The sequence below is a fragment of the Osmia lignaria genome, chromosome 6, assembly GCF_051020975.1.
Source record: "Osmia lignaria lignaria isolate PbOS001 chromosome 6, iyOsmLign1, whole genome shotgun sequence".
NCBI lineage: Eukaryota > Metazoa > Arthropoda > Insecta > Hymenoptera > Megachilidae > Osmia > Osmia lignaria.
Window position 1 is genome coordinate 7,936,049 of NC_135037.1, and position 25,157 is coordinate 7,961,205.

The window sequence follows — 25,157 nt, forward strand, 5'->3', positions numbered from 1 at the left end:
TTTATGCTCCAGACTTATCGCGTGGACATTGAGAAACGACGTTTTGAAATTATTCAAAAAAATGTGCAAATTGTAATCCAAAAACTACCCTTCCCTAATTTACAAAGAAAATCTAGGAGACAAGTGGCTAACGATCACCACAGGAAAGATATATCCAGTTCCAGAGAAAATAGAACACGGAGATTGAACAATTCAAATCGGTTGTTTCCGTAAACAAGCTGGTTGAAACGAGAGTACATTTATAAAAAGCAACTGTCGCCACCGCGTCGTTGTTGAAAAGAATTGGACGAAACATTACTTGAAAAATTATCGTACAACAAAAGCAGAAGTAACCCTCTCTTCAAAAAGAAAACACTCAATTTCTAGCAGTGTCCAATCTTGACGTACATCAACAAAAAGTGTACAATATTGAATTTTTTATTTCAATATCCATTCTCTTCGCAAGAGAATCGAATCCATCCGAGACAAGTTGAAAATTTCACGCCACTTTCCCGTGGAACAGTCGGAAAATAAAAATGGAAAGAAGCAAATTTGTCGCCCGTCGAATCTGCCGGCCATCTGAATAGAATGTTTGACGAGCAACGAGAAATGAAATTCATCAGGATGTTTCGAAACTGAACGACGTTGAATTAAATTTTCACTCGGCTGCACCTACTTCTCGCTCAAAGGTTTTACGAAATAAAAGAAAAAAGAACTGTACATTTTATAACGACGATCAATTTAAAATTTACATACTATTTTGTAACTCGCGCGTATCGCGCGTTATAACTTCATTTAATACCCGGATGAAACAACTAATAGGTTTGTAGGTAATAAAACGTGCAGGTAATATGAAAAGTTTATGAAACTCCTGACTCTCGAGGTGCTTGTATCATTGTATTATGGCTGCGAGCAATTTGCATGCTTTAAAATCGCAACAAAAGGAATTCATTTAGCTAGGAAGACTGTCCCTGATGAATTTTCACCCTTCGATCGAGAAACAAAATTATTTAATAGAAAATAAAAAAGAATATACCTACGTCAGAGAAAGTAACAAAGAAAAAGAACAAAATTTGTTTGTAAGTTTCTTTTGAAGACTCAAAAGGGATCGAAACAAGGAAAAGAACACAATAGAGAAATCAAACTACTTCAATCTCGTCGAAGAACAAATTCAATGATCAACCCACCGTATCATTCAAGACTTCCCTAAAGGGAAACAAAAAATCACCCCATAACCCAGTAACGACGAGCTCTCCGGTTCGTATTTGTATTTTCCAGGATACAAGAACTACCCTCTGTCATCGTTCAAGAAGACACGTGTAAGAGAGAAAAAAAAAGAGAAGAACGAAAAGTTTCGAAGTCACGTAGCAGAAGAACGCGTGAGAAGGGGGTTGGGAAACAGGAAAAGGGGTGAACGAAGAGGAAGTAGGAAAAAACGAATGAGAGAGGAAAAGAATCGAACATCCTCGTCGTCGACCGATGAAAAAGTCGTCGGTGGCGCCCGCCGGTCTGGCCAATATTTTACTATCCAACACCATCCCTCTGCGAGCCACCCCGTAGCGCCACCATTATCCGACGTTGCTTCTTTTCTAGTGGTGCGGCCAATGGCAACGGGAAAGAGAAAAACGAACGAAGGGACCCAGGCAGATCGAGTCCAGGGTAAAAGGAGAAAATTCGAGAGAGGGATAGAAATGCGCCCAAGGGGTTGTGTACTCGACCACGGTCGATGAAAACCGCCCCGAGATCTCTCTTGGTTTCTTCGCGGAACAGCCATGAGCCACGATGATTCGGGATGCAACGGACAGAAAGAAGTTTCGCGGTTCCTTTCGAGCACGACTTCCGTTCAACGAAACGTAGTCTCTTTTAAGGCGGGGGTTGTTAGACGAAAGGGTGAAAAGGGTAAAGAGGATGGGTCGTTTGACGATGTTGCAACGTTCTGACGAAGGTACTCTTGTCGATTGCGTTGGAAATTTAATTTCGGATCAGCTCGAGCTGAATTTTAACCAATCTTTTTATTCTTTCTATCCTTCCCGCCACTTTATTTAATTAATAAAACTCCTGAAGGTGATAGAATTTTGCTTTATAATTATTATGAAATTGTGCTTCCGATAACACATTTAGTATTTTCTTTTATTCAAACTTTTAAAGATACGTTCATATTTGATTCTCCAACTTGTTCAGTGAAAATGCAATATAAATTAAAGCGCTGTTAATCTGATCGTCGATACGTTCATCGGCAACCTCTTCGAGTTAGTTATGAAATGTTCATAACCGCCCCGTGAAACGAGATAAAATTTTTACGATCAGCAACGAGAGGAGAGACTTTACGCTTTCGCCCGTTCGTGATAAGATACAAAAAGCAATTTCGGTGTCTCTAGCAATAAAACGTTCTTTTGCGGAACGGCAACTTCAGGGGAAATATTTCTCGAAGACCACCACCACCACCGCACAGGTATTCCTCCCGCACCGTATCCAATCAATTTACGAGTCAATGGATAATTTCGTGTTCCGATAGCCGTCCACTCTCACGACTGCCTTCCGTTATTTCCCAAAATTAATCAATCGCGATCGATCATCACCGCTACAACGAATCTCCGATACTACCAGTGTACGTGACCCAAATTCCTGATAATTCAATATTCTCCCATCCATCCTCTCCACCTATATTTCTCTGTATATTATGCATGTATGTATGCATGTACGGACGTCACAGGGTGGACAAGAAATACACACGGCATTCTCATCGATTTCCTTCGTCACAGAACACATTCCGTCATTTCAAGAAATGGCATTTTATCATGGAAAACATTTTACAAAATTGACGGCTTAAAATGGTAAATGATATAGATATGAAAAAAATAAAAATAAGAAATGGTATTTTATCGTGGGAAACATTTTACAAAATTGATGGTTTAAAATGGTAAATGATATAAAATATTTAAAAAAATAGAAATAAGAAAAATTATGCGAATAATTTAATTTTTTCTTCAATGTCCTACCATTTTACATATTTAACCGGACTCGTTTGAACGATCTTTAAAAGGAAGAAACAAGGACAGAGCGTAGTCCAAGGATTCTTTAGGAGAACGTGGGTGTTCAGGATAATTACAGGTGCGCGTGTCAAGCAGCGAACGGACCTAGTTACGATATCCCGCGAATAACGACAACGGCGACGACGTAACCTCGACAAGGAGGAAAGCACACTTATCACATCGTGGCTTCGTAGACGTGTCACCTACGTTACAATTTTATCGCTGGATTATATTCTCTAATGAGCAAGCCGGTCCTCTATGCCCCTTTTACGCACCGTTCTGTCGCGCGACACAACCCCTTGAAACTGCTACCACCCTAACCCCACGAGTCTTAAAAAAAAAAAGAAGAAAAAGCGACGGTCGATATTTCCTTGTGAAAATTTAAGAACTAACTCTGTATCGTACAGTGGTTCGTTTGATTTTTTTTCTTTATTTAATTTGTTGCATTATCTTTTTGTATGGTTAACAAGCGACTATCTTTAGAAAAAAGAAAGAAGTTTTCTAAGATTCGGAAGCCTCGGGTTCCAATGCTCAGAATTTCTAAGTACCGTGCGTCGCCGACTTTCCGGACAGATCCTTGGTATCTATAGGGGAGTATTGTGCAAGGTGCGAGTTGATTAAAATAATTTCTAAGTAATTTCTATTCCATTAGTTAAGTCGCCAAATTTAGAAATTAATAAGGGCTGACAAAATAAAAATTGAGAGTATCTTCCAATGTATAAATTGAACTAAGAAGAATAAAAGGAAAGATGCTTATGCATGGTGGCGTATGCCAACAAGATTCCACGAAAACTTCTTCGAAACCAACCCTCGTGAAACAAAGGAAAAAAACCACCCCTGTTCGTAGGAAGATTTCTTGGAACGATCCCCTGATTCCAGAACCTTCGAGTTATGTTCACGATGTTTTTCGTGGGATCCTTTCATCCCCTTTGCTCGCAGAGACGATTGTGTCTTCTTTAAGCAAATAAGAAAACGTACCGCTAAACGCGTTTGCTCCCTTTGATCGAGATTTATCATTTTTAATGTTTGAAATATAAAAGAAGGGTGGATCCAGGTAAAGATGAATATATTTCAGTTTATCTGAATCGGCAATATAATTTGAGAGTTTTGTAAATAAAACACAGCCAAATATAAAAAAGTATAAAAGATCAGATAATTCACGATTGGCTCGCAATCTCGTTTCTTCTATCAAGGCTCTCCCCTTACGAAGGTAAGTTTATTGGTCTCCCTTTACCTGGGAAAATATTCTCCCTTATTGCAAGAGGGTCTAAGATCCTATCGAACACTGATTCTGCAGCATTCGTGATCACAATGAATGGAACGTTTCAGGCGAATCTCTACCCTGCACTTTTGCGATATTGGAAAGCTGATGCCGCAAGACGATATCACTGAACGTTTAAAATTCACAATCAAACCTCCCCTGATATTGTTGTTAAGCTTTCCCTTCAATCACCATTACGCGAATCCCTTTCGATATAAAGAAAATCGATAATTCACGTAATATAACCACTGAATATTTAAGAGGAAAAAAGAAACTAATACACACGAAATACTTCAAAAAAATGTAATTTCTTCCGTGTCGATTGATTCTCCGTTTCTATGAGAAGAAATGAAGTAACATCAAAGCAGTGAAAAAAATTCCATTTCTCGTTGGAGGGAAATTAGAAAAAGAAGAAACAAGCTTCATAAAGTAATATTACTAAAATTATTTCCAGAATAATTAAAAATCTGGGGCACTATTTTCCAACATTTTTCGACCCTTTATAATAACCAAATTAGCTACATCACAAAAAATGGTAATTTTAATAAGGTATATAAGGAATAAAAAATTTTAATTATTTCTCATAGTAAATAGAATAGTTGATGCGTATCACGGCGGGCCTTTAATAATATTTAGATATCCGCACAATCTAGACAAAAATAACAATTGCTAACAGAATATTACGATGCAGCTGCATTAAAATAAACAAATGCTAAAACAATAAATTATAACTAATAATAACAGTAAATTAATCCAGAAATTCAGAGTCTACTGTACACACTTAGACTAATTGTAAGCTTTTGGTCTAAGCCTCTAGTTCAAGTTCCTAGTTTAAACTTCTAATTCAGCTCCTAATCTACACCGCAGTTCTAAGCTCCTTAGCCTAAAATTCTTGTTAACTCTGCGCGTTAAGAATAAACAATCGCAATGCATAATACTCCAGCTTGTGAGAAAATTAAAAAATGAATTACACGCGTAGAAAATATTCTTCCGATAGCAACAATAGGTTGGAACAATGGAGCAATAACATGCATCTCATCAAGGCTGCATATTCTAAACACGTAACAAAGTACGGACCTCGCCTAACATAGCTGATCGAAAAGCAAGTAAATTATAGGAAACGACAATTGAAAATGCGTGGATCGAACGGGCCGTACGAAGGATGACGATTTACGGGTCATGCGTTGAGTCAATGGATGATGCCCACGCTTTGCAACGCGTGAGAACAAATCACGGATTACGACACTTGCCAGCGATTTAACGGCTATTAAAAGCGAACTTCGGAGAAAGGATTACCGAGTGGATTAACAGGATCTCTAGGATAAATAGCGTAGCCTGCACTGGACCCGACCTACATCCTGAGCTCGCGTTTTCGAAAAACAAAGAGGGACAACTTGTATTTCGATGTACTTCAACAACAAAGTTTTAGATTAAAGGGATTGAAAACAGTTACGATACCCGCTTTAATCAATAATCCTTTGTCATTTTACCTCTACAATATAGGTAATTTTAAAAAAACGTTGCTGATTTAATTGCTTGTTTGATATAAAATACTTGTAGAAAAATGAGTGTCGTGTTGATCTAGACTTGGTGACTGTAAAATATCGTCAAAAATAATCTGATCAACCCGAACACAGATATTCAAAGAATACAAGTTATTTCATTTCCTTGAAGCAACGGAGAAAAATAGAGTAGCCTGATAAGTGTTGCTCGAAGCAAATGCAAAACATCTGAGATTAATCTCGAAGTTAATTAATTTCAGAAATACGCGCGGAAAGGTGGCCGATAAATATTCAGCGATACAAATGCAAATCGTCGAGGACGCGATAACCTGGTCCAGATTGCTCGAAATATTTTCTCGTTCAATCCTGTATTTTATTTGATTCCCGTATCCGAAAAAGCCTATCTCGCGCTTTTTTTTTTTGTTATTGTACCGCGGGAACACGGGCCGAGACGAAATAAATCCGACGATCTGTACGAAACGAAATCTCGTTTGACCCGATCGTGACTCGTAGGTTGGAAATAAAATGAAATAAAAAAAAAAAAAAAAAAATAAAGTTAATGAATCGAACGAACGCAACGAATCACCGATAACAGTTGTTTCGTCGTTAACGAGCGATCATTTGACGAAGGGGGTTCGTATTCTCGCTCGAGGATCGCTCGTGCGGATGTGCGAATTTCGTATTTTTTTTAATTTAATATAAAATCTCTTTAAAATCTAGGAAGATTACAGTACTCATCGAGAGGGGTAGAAAATTCAATTCTCAAGGTTCCATTTGATAGTATGTTTTTCTTTTCACCGAACCACCCCATCAGTGTTTCAAATAATAAAAATATATCGATCTATCCCTCGCGCATCGAATAATATTGACGCTATATACATCGAGGGTGCCTCTCAATTGGCCGCAAATGGAACATCCAAATGGAATGTCGGCGAAATGGCGAAAAGCAAAAACAAAAACAAGATCGCGAAGGTAAAGAGGATCGTGTACGGCACGCCTCGGAGGTGTTTCGTGAGGTCGTAAACAATAAAGCTTTGCAGGGCAATCGGCGAGCAAGCCTGCTAGGTGAATGGATGCGACACGAGAGGAGAGTTGGCAAATGTTGCCAAAGGTGTTAGTCGACATTCCTGGCGTTCCTACCACCTGCGGCGTTCCAGCCGATTTGCTCCACCTGTCTTTGCTGCATTGCACCAGAATGCAACGACGCTATTCCATAATCAACGATGCGCGAGCTCGAGCGGCCCGATTCTTAACCCTTTCGCCGTGAATCACGTACACTCCGAATCGAAACGATATTAACTAACTTTCAGTGAAACAAGGAGGTTAGTCGAAAAATTTCTTCCAAAAAGGAGGGAAAAATTAGAGCTGCAAGAAGATGAAATAAATTAAACAAGCGCTTAATTATTCCAAGCGCGTTTAACGTATAATTAGCTCAAAGATTTAAAAACAAACAGAAATTTCAGAATTAGGAGAAAGTACGAACGCGTGTACCACGAAGAACTATTCTTTCCAAAATTACAAAAGGAAAGCAGTGTCAAAGAGAAGCTCTCGTTGGTGCGATTCTGCTGGAGGAGGGGGTTCTTCGACTTCCGGTGAATTCCTTGCGCTGCCAATTACCCGTGAGGAGCGGTTGCCAAGGAATTGCATAGAAATGAAATTTTCCACGAGGAAATCTCGCTCGACGCACGCTTTATTCCCGCTAAGAGGTTTATAAAAGCTTTCCCCTAGGTTCTATCAGCTTGCAGGTTCCCTCGCGATAAATTCGAGCTTATGAACACCTCGTACGTACGTAGCCGACCTATAAAAAGTGTATTCACGCGTTCAAAGAGAGCCTCTGCTCGCGCCATAAATATACCAGTTGGATTACGCGATGCTACGAAATTTATGAGAAGGGTATTGAGCTTTTAAAGGGACCTTAATGACCGTTTTAGCCCTGAAATCCAACGGGCCATGCTCCCGTTTCCTGCTTTCACATTCGTAGGAAAAAAGTCACTCGTTCCTTTGGTCAAGATAGAAAATGCTAAACATCCGAAAGGAGCTTGAATTTGGAAAATGCTCGTTGATGAAGTTTATCAAGAGATTTTTTCTCCGGATTCTCGTTTTTATAAATTTCGAAAAAATTTCAGGAATAGGTACTAAAGAAGATTTTTCGGTTGAATTTAAGAAAATGCGGTACCCCACGATCGAGCTGATTTTTTTTATCACATATAGCCCTTGACCTGGCGATTCCAATGGTGGTCATCCTGTCCCCCCCTCGAGGTCAAATACTGAAGTTGTCCAAAAAGTAATTCAAACTCAATAATTCAGGTAAAGTTAGGTTAGGTTGGTTTAGGTTTGGGGGGAGGGGGTACTTACTGAGATCGGTGCAAAAAACCACTTTTTGGACCATTTCAGTCTTTGACCTAGAGGGGGGGGGGGGGGGGGGCGGGGTAAGGGATAGTATGATCACCATTGGAATTGTCAGGTCAAGGGCTATCTATGGTAAAAAAAATCAGCTCGATCGAGGGGTACCCCATTTTCTTAAACCCAACCGATTTTTCCTCCTGAATTTATTGAAGCGAATTACGAGTAGACAACTAATCTTAATGGCATAGAATTTTATTGAATTTTTACAAAAATATTTTTCCATAAAAGTATAAATAAATAATGAAACTCATTAGCAACCTGTGATAAAACATCCTTCAGTCGATACTACTTGTATCAAATTATTACCACTACCTTCTCTCGTGACTCCGTGTTCGTGTCATAAAGAACGAACAAACGTAACCAGAGAAATTACTATCGCCAAGGGGTAAGTAGTAATTTATGAGGAACAATAGGTCGTGAAAAGAGCCGGGTGCAATCGTTACACTCGTTTACCTTCGTGCCACTAGGTCACAGTATTCTCCGACGATCGATCAGAAATTTTTTTTCCATTAAGCCAGGAATAATCGATTTTCTCTTCGATAGAAAGCACTGAACGGAGTGTGTGTGTATGTGTGTGTGTGTGCAGCTATAAAACCGCATCCAACCGAGAGAGAAGGCTGCGGCTCGATTAGTGAAATTACAAAACGGAAGTAGCACGATTCGCAATAACGTGGCTATAATGAGAGTCATTTCGTGGCAAGCTCGTAAAAGGTTGACTTCTGTTACCCGTCTTTGGTATAATGAAACGTCTGTACGCGGATCTTGCCCGATGATTACGCATTTAAATCGACGATTTAGCAACACCTTTCGCTTCGAAACATTCGACGGGATAAGATGATTTTGCAAGTACTTTTTTCTTCTTCTTCGCATCGGATATGTAGATGAGGTTTGAAGCTTTTTGTTTCAGTCAGGATGATGGGACACAAGTGTGCTTGTATGATTTTTGATAGTCGAAACTCTTTCTTGCTCCCTTTAATCCCCATTTTTTTTTTTTAGTAAATCTAGATAATATTTTATTCCGATCGTGAAAATAAATGGCTGAATTCTTTAAATTTTGCAATTTATTTTAAAGCGAAATTCTATTCAAATTTTTGGCGAGAAATAATTGAATCAAACTGCACTTCGTTTCAACCCGTATTTTATTTTTAAAAAGTTGACTAGGAATATCCACCTATATTAATTGTTCATATCATCTATGAATCTCGAATATTTGGGACAAAAACCAGGAATAAAACAAGCAAGAAAATGTGTCATTTCAAGAGACAGTGGATATCGAAACAGAACCGATCGATTGGTTATCGTGAATAAGTGATAAGCGTAAGAGCTTCTTCCATCGTCAAGAACAGAGTTGCTATTCTGATCCCTGAATGTTCTACTATTAATCAATTTTCTTTTTAAGGAAAGATACTGATACACTGGGTATGAACCGTCGATGGAAACCACAAACCATGCTTTCACTCTTCGAAAAAATTCATTGAAAGCAGGCAAATACTTTCTAGAGGAAATTGGAATTATTTCACAGAATTAATCAATGATTTTCTGAAAACAATGGCCTTTAATTTACAAGCTGTTTCCGGATGAACGCAACCAGATACTCTGCATATAATTTTAACTGGTAATATTACATGAACAAACAGAAACACAGTCTGCGCCAGCATAATTAGCTGAATGTTGATGGACACATTTCCTCTATGCGAAAACCACTTTGTTTCTGATACAATCTGCAAAGCATTATTATCTTTAAACAGAATCCAAGTAATTAATCAAAGAAAATAATCCATGAAGATCAATCCTTGCAGATTTTTTATTCTTAAACTTATTATCTCAGTATTTCCTGATCAAGTATTATAAAACGAAAGTTGTGAATAATTTAGAAAATTTATAATAATAGTCCCGAATTTCGTGAAATAATTCTTCCAATTCAAACTTTTAAAATAATATCGAAAAACCCTATATAAAATACTCGATCATTCCCGAACAAAGGTTACCTATTTTCATTTCACTTTCAAGTGCTCATTAAATTCATTCACCTTTCATTCGCTAATGACCAATTAGATTATTAATAACGTCGCGTGTAACGCTGATCCAATTTGATCGATGCATCGGATCTCCTCGAACAAAAATTGAATCCGATTCATCCGGTAGACAGAAAATCGCGAACTAACGAAGGGGAATGAAAAACGAAACACGCAATTAATGTTAAACCCCGCGAATTATTACCGAGTGGTTGAACAGCTTCCCCTCCAAGAAGGATGCGACGTGTATTTCCATTCGAGCCGTTCAAAGTGGCGGGCAGAAAAAAGAAATGGCAATGTGGAATCGCAAAAGGGAAAAGATAAGAGGGTCAAGTGTCTGGTGCATGCAGCAACGGCACACCGAAGGGGTTATAACGTTATAGCAATAGTAAAATTGGGGCAAAAGCGTTGAAAGAACGACTTAAAATGTTGTTGGATATTAAGTTGCCGCAACGACCCTCTTTGATTACCCGAAGAAGCCTCGAAAACACGTTCAATTTTAATTCCCTGAAATATTCGGAAGTAACATTTATAAATTTTCGAGGAAATTCTTAAGGTATTCATTTAAGATTTAAAATAAGTTATTCGATCCAAATCTTTCATTTACTTAATAACAACAAATGTCTCGTACGACACCTTTCATTATCTACGATATATCATTTATTCGCGGTATTATCTTAAAGCGCGTATTTAACGGAACCAGTTAGTCTGGTTCGATCGTTAAGAGAAAAATCAACGAGGTAAAGTGTTTCGAATCGATAGGCCGCCCACGCAGTGTTTCAGCGCCAGAAAACCGGGTCAAATTTGTCAGCGTCAACGTTCAATATATACACATATAATTATCAACCTATACCGAGCTCTTTGTGTTGTCTTTGCGATTGAGGATAATTAATTAAACATCCGCGAGCCTCGAAATGAAACGTGCTCGCTTGGATCACTCGACGCCGTGAGCGGCTACGAACGTAGATGAGGTGAAACGGGTCGTTTGCGTGTTCCTTTTTTTTTTTTTTCAGTTCTGTATTCATCCCTAAGGTGGGTTTCCTCGATAAAGATACCACTCTCTGTATAGAACGTTTCCCGTACTACGTGGGCGAAACTTCAAGGGTGAACTCGAAAGGTGAAAGCGAAAAATAAAGTTTGCATAAATATACGTCCTGTTTGACCTTATTCGGCGGAAATAACCGAACCGGGAACCGAATTCCTATTTTCAGACCTTAACCCTTAACGCGCAGTATAAAGGATTGTGTGCGGTCAAATTATTAGGGTTAAGGTGGTATCTCCTCTTGAAAATTAAATTTATTTAATAGTTTATTTAATTATCTTCTTTAAATTCCTTAGTCATTCATATTGAAATATTTGACTCGGAATAAGGATAAGAATGTTTATAATTGAAGTTCAACTATGTTTATATCGAAGTACATATGGTGCGCGCGCGCCACGGTAACATAATACTGTGTATAACTACAAGCAACACGCGGCTTTAATGTCACGTACGCATGTAACGGGCACGTAATTGTTTCTGATCGCAATGTTTACCTAGGCGAGATCGGACACGTAGAAAGCGAGCACGCCATCGTTGCTAAGAAAATAAACAATTGCGCGGATAAGTTGCGTTAGAACAGCGATCCAGTTACGTGAAAGTAAAAGTGGCTGCATTGCGTGCCACCTAATGAACCCGACGCTATGATCGTGTATTTTATGACCATTGTTGAAGAAGGTCAGTACCAATTACATTTCGTTATTAATATGGAATGAAAAAGAAAACCTTGATGCGGATTATTGACAATTCCAGGTTTATAGGTTTGGACCATGAGATAAACATAAAAATAAAGTATAATTTAAATCGAGACTCTTTTACGACATATGCAACCTTCGAAGCTTGCTCTATACACGAAGTGTATCCTTGAAAATACTAAAGTAATAATGCCGATCAAAGTTTTCGAACAGCCGCTGTAGTTTGTGGCTAACTTCACGGAAAAAACAACCACCGTGAATCGAGCGATTCTTGCTCTATCGATACGCGTTTGACAATTTATCGACGCGTTCCAATGAGATTCGTTTTACCGCGTCAAAAATTCCGTGAACACAAAGTAGTTTGAATAAGCAATATGTAACGCGATTCAAGGAAACTATAGTATTATTATGGAGAAACAAAAGCGACCACGGTACTTGTCATTTCGAAGCACTAATGCACCTGTCAATGTTTTGCTGACTAGTAAACGCAACTTGACGTATGAGCCACCCGGCAGTATATACGATAAGCAACAATAAACACGGTATAGCAGTAAATGAAAAAATGGAAAAAAGACTCACCTCTTCGGCGAATTCGAAATCCCCGTCAAATTTCCTCTTACACCTTGCTCCGGAGACTAGAACGAGCAGCACCGTGGCCACGAACACCCACGAAAATCGCATGGCTCTTATTCCCGCGGGAGAGCACCGTCCACCGTTAAACGTAAACGACGCACGGATTCTGCTCGCAAACACGTGTACCGTGACCCGATTCCAGGAAACAAAGGATGGTAGTGAACGGTGGTAGCGGTTTAAAAGGCGCGCACGTAAACTCAACACGTTCGTACGCAGCGGTCCCCAAAACGTAAGCGTTCAGCTCGACGGTCGAACGAGTTGTGACTGCGCGAGCCAAGTAGAGGTGACGCCGCACTACTACAGGCGCGTGGTCGCTCATTGGTCGGATTCCGGCGAATGACGAGGAGGGACGTTGGGGGACCACGGGCGGTTACCTATATAAGCGAAACTACCCTTCTCTCTCTGTTTCATTTATCGCAGACTACGTCTACCTTCACGATTCCTCTGGTAGCGACATTCGCGCGAGCGCGTGGTACACTGCGCCAGTCAATACCTCCACCTGCTAGTTCACCTACCCGGTGTTGCCAGCGAGTGGACGAGAAAAAAGGGCGCGGGGAATTCGGCAGGAGAGCACCAAGAAAGAATCCAGTCTCGCACCGGATACTCGTCCAGAAAGCGGACCAACCTAACAACATTCTTTTTTCTTTCTACTGTTTTTCTCTCTTCCTTCCATTCTTTATTTGCTTCTTATGAACTATCTTCTCGAACCTGTATCGGATTAGGAGTTTCTTTGACGGATCGCTCCTAAACAAGTCACGAATTCCATCGATGCTGCTTCGCCTTTACGCGACACGTTTCATTACATCCGATGACGTACCAGCCCGTACTCCAAAGCAAGTCGAACCATGATTAATTAGGAATCCGGAGAATTTCTAACGCTTTCTGTTCTGAAACGCAAACAGGTAGACGGAATGGAAAAAGAATCCGAAGAATTCCGGCAAAATGACGTAAAGCTGGGAAAACACCTTTTTCGCTGTAACAGCTTGGCCCGAGATTAGAGCTCTCGTGATAAATGATCGGACGGAAAATGAATTGAATTTATCCTCTATTTTCTTCGTTAATGGCGTTAAATTGGCCGATACAAATACTTTCGCAGGCAATTTAGATGTTAACGATTATTTAAAAGTACATTGATTTTGCACGTTGTCAATCATTTGCTCTTCGAATTGATACAAAAAAATAAAATGGCGGGAAGGTGGCGAAGCGGAAGTAGCCATTTGTTTTTTTTTCTCTAACAATTTGTTCATGTTGCTATTATTAAAATTTTAATTCTCATTTAAGATCTCAGTAGGACAAGTGGCAACTACTTTCTACCGTCTCTTTTAAGTTTCATCTTTTCTTTTCAGGTACTTAAAGACATAAAAGCAGGCCTGTATCTCGGAAAGTAAGTTGTCGTAGCAATTTGTCTTACTATTTTCTTACCGCGGCAACCTGTACTGTATTTCAGTCTCCAGTTATTTTCCTCAAGTGGGAAGTACACGGACACTTCCCTTGGGAGTGGAAACCAGGAAGACAACGTCACAGACATTTCCTCTACAAAATAGATCGCATCGCGGGAAAGACAAAGCGGAAAACGTTACTAAGCCAACGCGAAGAAAACGGTAGCTACTTCATATTTGTTAAATATTGCCTCTCGAGCTTTGTCCCTGTTTTGTAGTTACAAATTCATAAAACAGAATTCTGAGATTAAAATGCACATTCAAATGCCTTAAGTTAATTTTATAAGAGATTCTTGTATGGTACAAGAATACACTCCTATTCATTTTTGCAATTAAAAAAATTTATTAAAATTTATGCACTTTTTTTCATATCCGATGCAGTTCGTTTTCTATTCTATGTCGGACCTTGCTTGGAAATTTATTATAGCAACGGGTCGATTCGTCTCCCCGGTCCAGTTACATGTGTCCTCCAGCACAATATATATCTCCTGGCTTGTATGTTTAAACATGCTACGAAGTAGATACGAATGTCTCCTCCGAGACCACTTCCTGGGGGTGTACTAGACGAACACGCACCTTCGACGGGATTACGAACTATAAACGATCCCCTATTTACAATTAAGTCGGCCCTCGTGGTACTATTAGATAACACTGTTAACCCAAACTCTGCTAAATTATTGATTCCGTTCATGAATTGCTGAGTTTTTATTTTAATTGTAATAATTTTGGGAATGATAATCGGGACCGATGGTAATTGAAGATTTTTAACAGAAGTAACAGAGTTGAGAACGCAAACTAATTTATTGTATTACATATTTGTAAAATAACAAATACTGGAAAGAAAAATAAGTTCACTTTCATCTACAATAAGCTTTACCTGGTTATTTATGGAAAATTGTATCACAACCTTGGAAAGGAGTATGTTTAGTTTCTATTCCATTACTGTGATGCATGTACAGTACAGTAACAAGGATATATTAATAAATCATATTAAAGAAAAAGGAACATATTTTAAAGTTAATGTTTTTTCTCTTCATAGAACTATATAAAATAAATAGTGCACATTGTGTTGTTACGTTTCATCGTGCATAAGGTGTTGCTTGTTTCGGTACTGCAAGCACATGTTCTGTAATATTTAAATACTCTCTATAACTATCGAATGTATCAAAACTTATAACGAAGCAATTTGTGGGAGTAATACACAGTACTCCATGTGCCATTAAAACAAGCAAACATATGTAGCCATCGAAAGATGTACTGTAAGAATACCCCTTTTACTCTCACTTAAGGTGTACGTAATGCCATTTATCGACTGAAACCAAACAATAATCACATGGAACGTTTATAATTTATGTTGCAGTGGTGGAATAAAATAAATTTTATCAACTGAAATTGAATTATGAATTTATATGCATAAAATCTTATATATTTATGTAATTTCTTAACTCTTTACTTACCAATTGGATCTACTGGTTGAGGTTCTAATGCTTCTGGAGCCTTTTCTAGCATTTCTTCAGCATCCTCTGGAGTAATTTTGAACGGACTGCCCGCTACAGTTGCATTAGTACTGTGAAAATAAATTTATTAGATCACTGTACAAATACATTTTTTGCATTATATGTATATCGTTACAAACCATGCGATTCCTCCCGCCGGCGCTTCACGCTTAATAAGATTTTGCCAATGTTGATGGACTTCATCTATTATATGTAACGCAAAGTCTCTTGACTTTGCTTCTCCATTGAATGCAAACTGATTTTCTGGTTTACCATCTGGTATTTTGTAAATTTTGAACCATTCAATGGTAGCTTTCATTAAACCCGGATAATGTTTTTCAATATCTGATACATCTGTAATATCAAACATTAACGTGTATTATAGTCAGATTATTTATCAAATAGATTGTAGCGACGGATATTAAGCGAATAAAACGGAAATGATCATTCGATAAGATAAGTATTTAATAATAAAACAATACTTTGTGATTCATTATTTTACAAAAAACAAGATATAATATTTTCTTTCAGCCTGATTAATAATTTTCCATACTTGACATAAATGTCAACCTTACCATTCATTTGATCTGCCAAAGGATCATTAACATCAATAACAATTATTTTCCAGTCAGTTTCACCTGAAACAAAAAAAAATTACCACAAAATAAAAAATCAGAAAAAATAGGTCATTTTTAACTATTTCTTGAAAATTTTATATACCTTCATCTATAAGTGCCACAGTGCCCAAAACTTTTACCTTCAAAACTTCGCCTCTTTTTGCAACCTAACAAAACCATGTCTTATTAAATTTATATTAACATTCGTCACTGATGTGTTTAAAAAACAAATTTTGTACCCTATATCCTATTTCAAGGACATCAATTGGATCATTGTCCCCCTTGCATCCAGTAGATTCATCCAATACCTCAGGGTTTTCCCATGTCTGTAAACAGAATTTCCATTAATGCAAAAAAACACATATAAAACAAGTGCACATGTACGCGAATACAAGGAAGAAAACCGTACATTTAGCTTTAAATGAAATTAACTAGATAATGTGTGATACCCTTGAACTAAGACTAAAGCTTTACATAAGATGTGATAAGGCATTGGTCATACATTTCAAGAAAGTATGTACATACACAGAAGCTTAATTGTGACTGTGAGATGCCCACTACACATTTTCTTTAACAACTTAATACCAATGAAATTGATGACATCATTCCTTAAACTACCACATGACATTACAGAATAAAGACCACATTATGATTATTATCAAACTGCAAATATAAATTCCTTTGTACTTCAATTCATTGAAAGGGATAAGTAATCTATTAATAGTGAAAATATTTTATACCTGTGGCAATGCACCATAATTCCATATGTATCCACGGTGAGGGAAACAATTTGCCACATATCTCAATTTACCCTTTTTAACATCCTGTTTAATAGGATTTAAGGTCTCTTTGAGATTGATCTCCATCTTTGCATTTGTCCACCTTGGTATCTCAACAACCATGTTCATTATTTTATTAGCTTCATCAGCATAAAGTGGAATGTCATGCATGGGTGAAATTGGGCCAGTTTCATTTCCTATAAGTATATATATATCAGTCTCTACTCTAAGACTGATCTATCAATACATATATATGTATTTAAATTCTGAAGTACTGATTTAATAATTAGATAAATATTCATTAGATTTCTAAAATTGGTGGAGTGGAAAGTTTTCATCATTGAATTCTTAATAAACCTAAGAAAAGACTGATAGATCCAGAAACATATGTATTGTATTTTTCACGAGAGAGTAGTACCATTGGATGAACGAATTTTGGTTTTGTTTGCGCATATTGGCTCTGATTGGTTCTGCCACACTCCGCTACCAAGGTAACACGCATGCGCCGTACGACTGTATGTCGTAAGCCACGCTGGGCAGAAAGTATATCCGGTGATCATAAACTTGTGAATTATGATTCACTTATTCACTACCTCTGTTCTATAATAAGCCGTTCCTATATTAGTATATTTTGTCCACCGTGTATATGGCAAATGTAATGGGAAGTAAATTATGGTGGGGTAGCGCTACTGGTGGGGGAACTTTCTGAGCCAGCCGAGCTGCGCGAAATGATACTATTCTCTCGTGAAAAGTACAATACACCAAGTTCTTACATAGTGAATCCTTTCACTGAAATTAAATGTCATGCTGACATTATGGAAAACCTCTATTACATAAAAATAAAGAAACAAAAGCGAACAAAGGGTTCGAATAACAAATTCCAAAAAATTGCAATACTGAAAAAAATAGTGCTATCATAAGATACAGAATAAATTATGCGAAAGAAAAGAAGTAAACGAAAGGTCACGTCTTAATTCGTATTACATGGAGAAAATATAACATATAACAATCACGTAATAAGAACATTGAATTAAATACTTTGAATTTTGAATAAAAAATCGTTGACCTACGCGTTGACCTCCGACCTTTGAGAAACAATCGCTCGCAGATCATCGTTTTATTTAAGGTTATGTCCCGGAATACTTACTGAAATAAAGCCTGTAATCAGTGCTGTTTAATGCACCCTTTTCCACCGTTGTGTACGACATTCTTTTCAATTGCTTCTGGAGCAAAGAACACGGTTGCGATTGAACGAAAGTACCGGTCGCTACTGATCTGAGCGGAATAGTCAACTTTTTCAAACCTTGGCAACGTAACACGTGTAGCGTTATCAACGACATCCTGACATCTAACAACACTGGTGCGTACTAAGCTTCCCGTAGCCCGCGAAGGAAAAAATTTACGATATCCTATTATCAACGATGATAATGCATGTGCATGCCTCGTTCAAGGTGATTCACTATAATATTAGTCTTTCACACACGCACAATGTGTATGCTAGAAGATGCAATTTAACGTACAAACAAACTTATTTGTATTAGAATCAATATAGTACTTGTCATGATTAAATATGGTACAGTATCGAGCATAGTAAGCTTCCCTACAGGAAAATGGCATTACAAAGAACCCGTGGAAGGGGAGAAAGGAAAACTTCTGAATAAATAAAAGAATATACCCCAATCTGTGTTCAATAATTTAGGAATCTTAAAGCACTCCAAAATTTTGTATAAAATTTTGTATACATATATTAAAGCTCTATGTATCTTAATGTACAAAATTTGAGTAATTGAAGTTGCCTCTTATTCGAACGGTAACAGTTGGAACCTTAAGCTTCTTTTCGTGTTGAACAAAAAAAGTGTGGTTTCGTGAAATACTGATTACTGCATCGCAGAGATAATGAAATCCAAGAAATGGGTAACTCTAGTGTAAACACCAGGATATCCGGGTAAGGCGCATTTAAAACCGTATGAAACGACTCCTATTTGGTAGAAGTATGATTTTTGTGGTAACATCAGGGGTCCTCCGCTGTCGCCCTGAAGAATTACAAAAATTATTAAAAATTTTAAAACGTAAGCTAAAGAATGGCCCTAAATAATTTGAAAAATGAATACTGTGAATTTACCTGGCAAGCATCCTTTCCACCACGAGCATATCCTGCGCATAATACTCGGTCATCGATTACTGCATTCGAGAACGAGGAATAATCCTGTTTGCATGCTTGATTAGTGACTACTGGCACCTGTACCTCCATAAGAATCTCACTACCTGGTCCTCCTGTTAAATGACAAAAGAACAAAATATTGATTCAAGGAGAAATTTTTATTGAAAATGTAGTAGAAATGAATATTTACTTGTTGCTAGTGATCCCCACCCAGCAACGAAAGGAAAATTTCGAACGAAATCATTGTTTCGAAAAATCTCCCCCACTGGAAGGCAAATTGGATACAGGTACTCTGTAAAAAAAGTGAAACACAATGGAATAAGACGAAATTATTTGTAAACAAGCTAAAATGAACTAGAGCGAGATTCGCTCTAGAGCAACCCTTTTTTGGCCATTTCCGGTCAGACCGGAAGTAGCAAAAAAAATAATAATTTTTCGGCCATTCGTGAGATTTTGATCCACTAAACACAATGGCGCAAGAATTTTTTCGATAATTCTTATCGTTTAGCCTGTAGAAAAGTGAAAGAAAGTCTAAATGCTATAGCCCCCTTCTCAAGATTTTCAATCTTAGGTACGAGTTGGCTAATAATAAATATTTCATTTGAATCATACGATTGTTACCTGAAAATTGTATCTCTTGATCCAACCTAAGCACAGCAATATCATTCGTATACGAAGAAGTTTCATAAGCAGGATGGAGTATCTTCTGTTCGATTCCCACTTGAACAGGATGCGCACCTTCGTCGTCTCGTTTCAAATTTAAGTCTCCGATACGAACTGCATATAAATCGTTGCGAACAGCGCAATGAGCAGCAGTCAAAACGTGTCTGGATGATATCAAAGATCCTCCGCAGAGCCATTTTGGTTGCGATGGATTGGATTTATTCTCGTACCCTAAAGCAGCTATCCAAGGCCATGCACCTGAAACGTTACAACCACTGTTAGCATACGAAATCCAATTTGTATAGAGTGAAAATGGTCCAACAAATTTTGTGCGAGATATAATCTATGTACCAAGTTTGGCTGGCACACCACCAACCACTCTGGTATGGCTGACGTTGTTGAAGCCACAGTGTGGGGGTTGTAATGGTCCGTACTGGCTCTCTCTTATTTCTTTACTACCTCTTGTATCACTCTCAGGACAGCAAACAATTGGATTATTTGCCTCGAAATAACAAAGACTCTGTTTCAAGAAACCAGCGGCTAATAAACCTCGACTTTGCAGCAGGTCCAGCAGTGACTGACAGTCCTTAATGTTGACGCAGAAGCCAGCTTCACCATTTGGGGTATTGCACGCTCGACCTGAAACGTAGAAAATTAAAAGCTCGAATTTAAAAATCAATTATGTAGCTATGATTGATTGGAAACACAAGGAATCTGTTAAATAGATACGATTTATTGGATTACGTGGGATTACAAGGTTTAGGAAACAGTTTCTTTTATTTATTTGTACAAGACATTTTACGTCCAAGAGATGCTCTGTACAGTAAAAGCTGGATATATGCAACAAACATTGGGACCCAGATGCTGCATATATCCAGCCGAGGTGTCGATTCTGAGCGTTTAATGTTTCATATATCCAGCCGAGGTGTCGATTCTGAGCGTTTAATGTTTCATATATCCAGCCGAGGTGTCGGGGCATTTAATGTTGCATATATCCAGTCGAGGTGTCGATTCTGCGTCCGTACACATCGTTTGTATTCAGCCGCGATACCTATTCTACGTTCGTACACATCATGCGACGTGTTGCATGTTGCATGTTGCGTGTTCGATGCATCTTTGGTGTACGGCCTGCCTTATGTATGGTATCATTTTAATCAGAAAAATCTCACAAATGCGTCTGCATTTGCCGGACGATCTTGTCCGATTTTTTCTGCTGACTTGCGGCTATATTCTTTTAAGACGCGTGCATTCAGTAGAACAAGTCGGACAAGCTCGACCGCCGGACGTAGACGCGTGTGATTGACGCACATAGGAAATTCCGCCTTTACCTCGTCCTCTCTCTCGGCTAACAGCAGGCAAAATAGGCCGAGTCGGAGCCCTTAATTTATATCCGTTCGTTGCTATCTGCGGCCGTCGTAATCAACGATCGCGTTTACCATTGTTACGATTATTAATAGTTAGAGCTTCAAGGTGTCTGACTACACGCGTTCATTTTCACTGTGGCAGTCGAGGTGTAATTAAAAATTCGCATACGTAGTGCTATTATAAATTGCAAGAGGTATTTAGGCAAATGTAAGACAAATACACTTCTATCCTTTTAAAATACTATTGACGAATAAATTATTCAAAAATTCATACTGCAATTTGCATGATTGCTATTCTAACAGATGTTCCCTTGTTCAATTTCTTATTACATCTATTAACACGTTGACAATGGGAAATAACGTCAACAAAGCATCACCTTTTAGAAATACCCCTCCGTAATTGAATTAGCACGAATACGACTAGCAAATATTGGAAATCACCCGTCCAACGTTTAAGTATTCTACTGATTTTGGAAGAGAGTTGGGCAGGAAGTTACACATTTAAAGAGAGAATCGTTACCGTTAGCATTCTTCGATTAAATACGCTTGTGCCTCGAGCAAAAACGCGAATGTTGATTTTCAAGCATTACTGTTTAGTTACGTTTCTCATTTGGCATCGATTGGTTTCTTGGAAAGATATTGATAGGTGTATATACATAGCGAATATTGGCGCACCTTGTTTTCTTGTAATCATTTAAACACGTTGAATGTTACAATAATGCCACATCTTCGTTAACATCCAACGATTATAAATGCAATTATGAAAGGATAAAATTATGCACTTGTTTTTTCATTTTTAAATAGTTATTATAATTTATGTATTAATTATAACAACGCGATTAAATACGCTTGAAGCTTCTTTAGCGTGTGAAAAAGGACCGCCACCCCAGTTATTGTTTAATGCCTATTGTAATCAACAATATTTAATGTTAAATTACATGTTAACTATCATATTATGCATCACATTAGATGCAGATGTGGTCCCAGCATAAAAACAACCATGCTTTTCCTTGATATCATTAATATTTTGATAACTGATATCATATATTAGGTTTTTTTTCAACTCAAAAGTAGTATTCAAAAGTCGACGTCGCAGTGGAATTTCAGTGATGTTTCATCACTGTCCACAAATAAACGGATCAGTTGAAAATGTTGACCGAGAAATCGCGATAGAGAATTCTCTGAAAATGTTTCCCTATAGCGAATTCCAGAATTTTAACGTGATTTCATTAATTAATGAATATGCAAATATTCAACAAAGTGTTCATGAAATGTAAACTATTTATTATAAATTTGATTTGCTTCAAATTGCTGGGCAAAAAAGTAATGGAAGGAAGAAAAAAGTATCCACCAGACTAATAATAAAAAATTTTTAATGGATTCGTAGTTGAATAAAATTCAATCAGAACACATAGTATTGTATCACATTGCCATTGTATGCTTCTCAAGTTTCTTAGAATATCTGTGAAATTTTGCAGATTTCCAAGATAGGACTTTAATGTCATTTGACCTTTCGTTCAAAATGAATTAGATCAATTGGCAAGTTGGATCTGGATTACACAATAAATGGACCACGGAAGGTTAAAAGCATCGCATGCGATGCATGATAACATTAATTGCCGAGTCTGCTTGACCTCGATCGTTCGAAGGTTCGACCTTGGTCGTGTTCGAGAAATCATACGTCATAGATTGCTCAATTTCCTAGGTAAAAATTGACCAACCGAAGGGGATTCCATTACGGTCATTTCTCTATTGACGTCCTTCACAAGAATCCCCGATTGACCAGCATCTATGACTAATTACCCTTTCTATCTCGAACTAATTCACACATCTGTATTCATCAACTTGTTATCCTTTTCTTCGATACCCACCCATATTTTTACATTTTGCAAGATGGTTCCACCAAATTTTTTCCGTCATATTTAACACGTTGAACGCCATGGGTGTCATCGGTGACCGGCCCCCAACTTACACGCGCCCGAATAATTAAAAGAAAATAATAGAAATATTGCTATGGTACAAATAATGCAAAATGGCAAATAGAAAGCTTGAAATTAAAAAATTGAAAATTAATTATTACTATTCTTACAATTAGTAATTAGAGCTTTAATACGTCCCACAAAAAATGGCCAATTTCACTGTGGCGTTCAACGTGTTAATTATCGAACCAAAGTGATCAGTTGTTTGCGAATTAAGAGCAGCGTAACTCGCTGACAACTGGAAACTTGTTATCACGAGAAATTTTTCCTAGAAGAGTGAATTTCAAGTTCAATAGGATGCAGCATCATCGAAGACGAATCTCGATGCTTCTCCTATCAACAACTTATGTTGACATTACATAACGATGTTAAATCATGCATCGCGTTTTATCATGCCTCTCGTGTGTGTGAAATAGTCACGATTTCGAAGAAAACATTTCCTACCACGTGAATTACTATCGGCTATTCGGGAGAGACCAACTGACAGGCCGTGAAACTTTTTTACGAACCCATTCGCTTCGCCGCGTGTAACTGTTTTTAGCGTTTCGAATATGCTCGATTTTCCACCACGAACTCATCCTTTTTATAGAATAATTATCGAACGTGTCTGTTTTTTACTTTTCGATTCGAAGGCTGCCAGAAGGCTGACGAGACCTCAATGGAATCTGAAACGTATACAACCGGCAAAAAAGACAATTAGAAGAACAAACCTTGAGCAGACACTACGGGAACCATTACTGGATGCAGTACTGCAATTAACGCCAAACAGAGGACCAACATCTTGACTTATTATTGGTTTTCTGTGAAAAGAAAATTTGGAAATCAGTACGATAAGAAATTGCATAAATAGTGTTTACAATAATGAATTATTGAAAAATAAATTTCAATAGTATAATTATTGCAGATTTTTAATATTTTCTATTTACTTTTTCAAAGGTACTAGGTAACTTGAAGAAAAATGATTTTTATGTTAATCATCACATCAAATTTTTTTTTAAATAAATTTAATTATATAGTTAAATATTCAATGAATTTAATTGATAATTAATTTCTGTGCACAATGCTTTGAATCCACATTCATTTCCACGAATTGCACAAATAATACTGAACTTCGCGGTTAATTAACGTGGAATATGTAAATAATCTATAATTGCAGCTTTTTAACATGTTTTGTTCACTTTTTCAAAGAATTCTTCAAGAACGATAGAACGAGAAAGAATGCGATTTTTATGTAAATCATCACATAAAACTTGCTTTTAAAATGAATTTAATTCAATTACTATTTACCTGATTGTATGATAGAAGTAAGAATTAGGTAACTTTTCGACACAGTAGTTTGAATTCACAGCGATTGCCGCGAACGTTCTTCTGGCGCGATCCACGACAGACTGAATGGCTCTCATCAGCGATGCTCACTTTTAAAAAAATTTTACAATTCCAAGAGTGATGGTTGACGCACGCGCGACGAATCTTCTACATCAAAAGCGCATAAAAACGTTATCGAAAAATTGATAAAAGAAATTGATTCGTTACCCTCTGCCTGGATAATCAGCCAGTTCCTGCCTTCCATCAATATTTTTATAGGATCTCTAACGATTTCCTGCAAAATTACCTGTTTAATTATTATAGCTACCTTTATTATATGTAAATGTAAAAAAAGAAAGAAAAATATTTGTTTACGTGTAAATGCTCAATTATATCTGATATGTTGCATACCACCAATTACAGAAAATTGCAAGAACGAGAATAATTAATAACAAAGTTGAAATGCAATGCAATGAAGAATATTTTAATTTGAAATATGAAAAAATTTTACAAATAAAATTTAAGGATTGCAGGAAAATAATATTTATAAGGTCGGCATAAAATGTTATTGGAATATAAGATTAAATTGAAATTATTATCTTAGCAATCCGACATCCGGTAATTCATAAATTAAACGTACATATTTTTCATCGTTTTCTCATTCAATTACACATGATTTATGTTAAAATATGATTAATGCCGCATTGATTTGTACTCGCATGCATCGGAGCACTCGGGGATTTTAATGCCTTGCATCTGCAATGTAGCAATCTTAAACCAGTTCTGCTCCGC

At 37.5% G+C, this 25,157-nt stretch overlaps 3 protein-coding genes across 4 annotated transcripts in view; all 3 read right to left on the reverse strand.

Annotated features, from left to right (window-relative positions):
- Cow (Proteoglycan Cow) overlaps positions 1-12,857 on the reverse strand; it is a 97,233-nt gene extending 84,376 nt beyond the window's left edge. The window contains exon 1 of the mRNA XM_034318639.2: positions 12,509-12,857. Within this exon, the coding sequence (XP_034174530.1) occupies positions 12,509-12,610 (102 nt within the window). The 5' untranslated portion in view covers positions 12,611-12,857. The remainder of the gene's footprint in view (positions 1-12,508) is intronic.
- Positions 12,858-14,854: 1,997 nt separating this feature from the next.
- Nurf-38 (Inorganic pyrophosphatase Nurf-38) lies at positions 14,855-18,248 on the reverse strand. 2 transcript variants are annotated; one of them, XM_034318642.2, is made up of 8 exons: positions 18,041-18,248; positions 16,855-17,090; positions 16,354-16,440; positions 16,218-16,281; positions 16,073-16,135; positions 15,638-15,851; positions 15,459-15,568; positions 14,855-15,387 (listed from the first exon to the last, which is right to left on the reverse strand). In XM_034318642.2, the coding sequence occupies exons 1-8, from the start codon at positions 18,231-18,233 to the stop codon at positions 15,344-15,346; spliced, it is 1,011 nt and encodes a 336-aa protein (XP_034174533.1). In that variant the 5' UTR covers positions 18,234-18,248; the 3' UTR covers positions 14,855-15,343. The 2 variants fall into 2 exon arrangements, with proteins under 2 accessions (XP_034174533.1, XP_034174534.1); XM_034318643.2 differs by having other exon boundaries at positions 14,857-15,313.
- A 319-nt stretch (positions 18,249-18,567) lies between these two features.
- On the reverse strand, positions 18,568-24,479 carry LOC117601631 (venom serine protease Bi-VSP). Its single transcript, XM_076688914.1, has 7 exons — positions 24,348-24,479; positions 23,771-23,860; positions 20,069-20,356; positions 19,676-19,975; positions 19,245-19,346; positions 19,016-19,167; positions 18,568-18,926 (listed from the first exon to the last, which is right to left on the reverse strand). Exons 2-7 carry the CDS (start codon positions 23,838-23,840, stop codon positions 18,771-18,773), a joined length of 1,068 nt encoding a protein of 355 aa, XP_076545029.1. The 5' UTR covers positions 23,841-23,860; positions 24,348-24,479; the 3' UTR covers positions 18,568-18,770.
- Positions 24,480-25,157: the final 678 nt, after the last annotated feature.

Bases quoted from the DNA above. Each gene is read 5' to 3' on its own strand.
- LOC117601631 (XM_076688914.1), bottom strand. From the start codon at position 23,840: ATGTTGGTCCTCTGTTTGGCGTTAATTGCAGTACTGCATCCAGTAATG. The intron at 20,357-23,770 runs GTTTGTTCTTCT...TCTACGTTTCAG, and splicing joins TCCCGTAGTGTCTGCTCAAG to GTCGAGCGTGCAATACCCCA. The intron at 19,168-19,244 runs GTAAATATTCAT...GTCATTTAACAG, and splicing joins GTGGGGATCACTAGCAACAA to GAGGACCAGGTAGTGAGATT.
- Nurf-38 (XM_034318642.2), bottom strand. From the start codon at position 18,233: ATGTCGTTGATAACGCTACACGTGTTACGTTGCCAAGGTTTGAAAAAG. The intron at 16,282-16,353 runs GTACAAAATTTG...TGGTTTTGTTAG, and splicing joins TCCTTGAAATAGGATATAGG to GTTGCAAAAAGAGGCGAAGT. The intron at 15,852-16,072 runs GTAAGGTTGACA...TTGATATTACAG, and splicing joins TTTGGCAGATCAAATGAATG to ATGTATCAGATATTGAAAAA.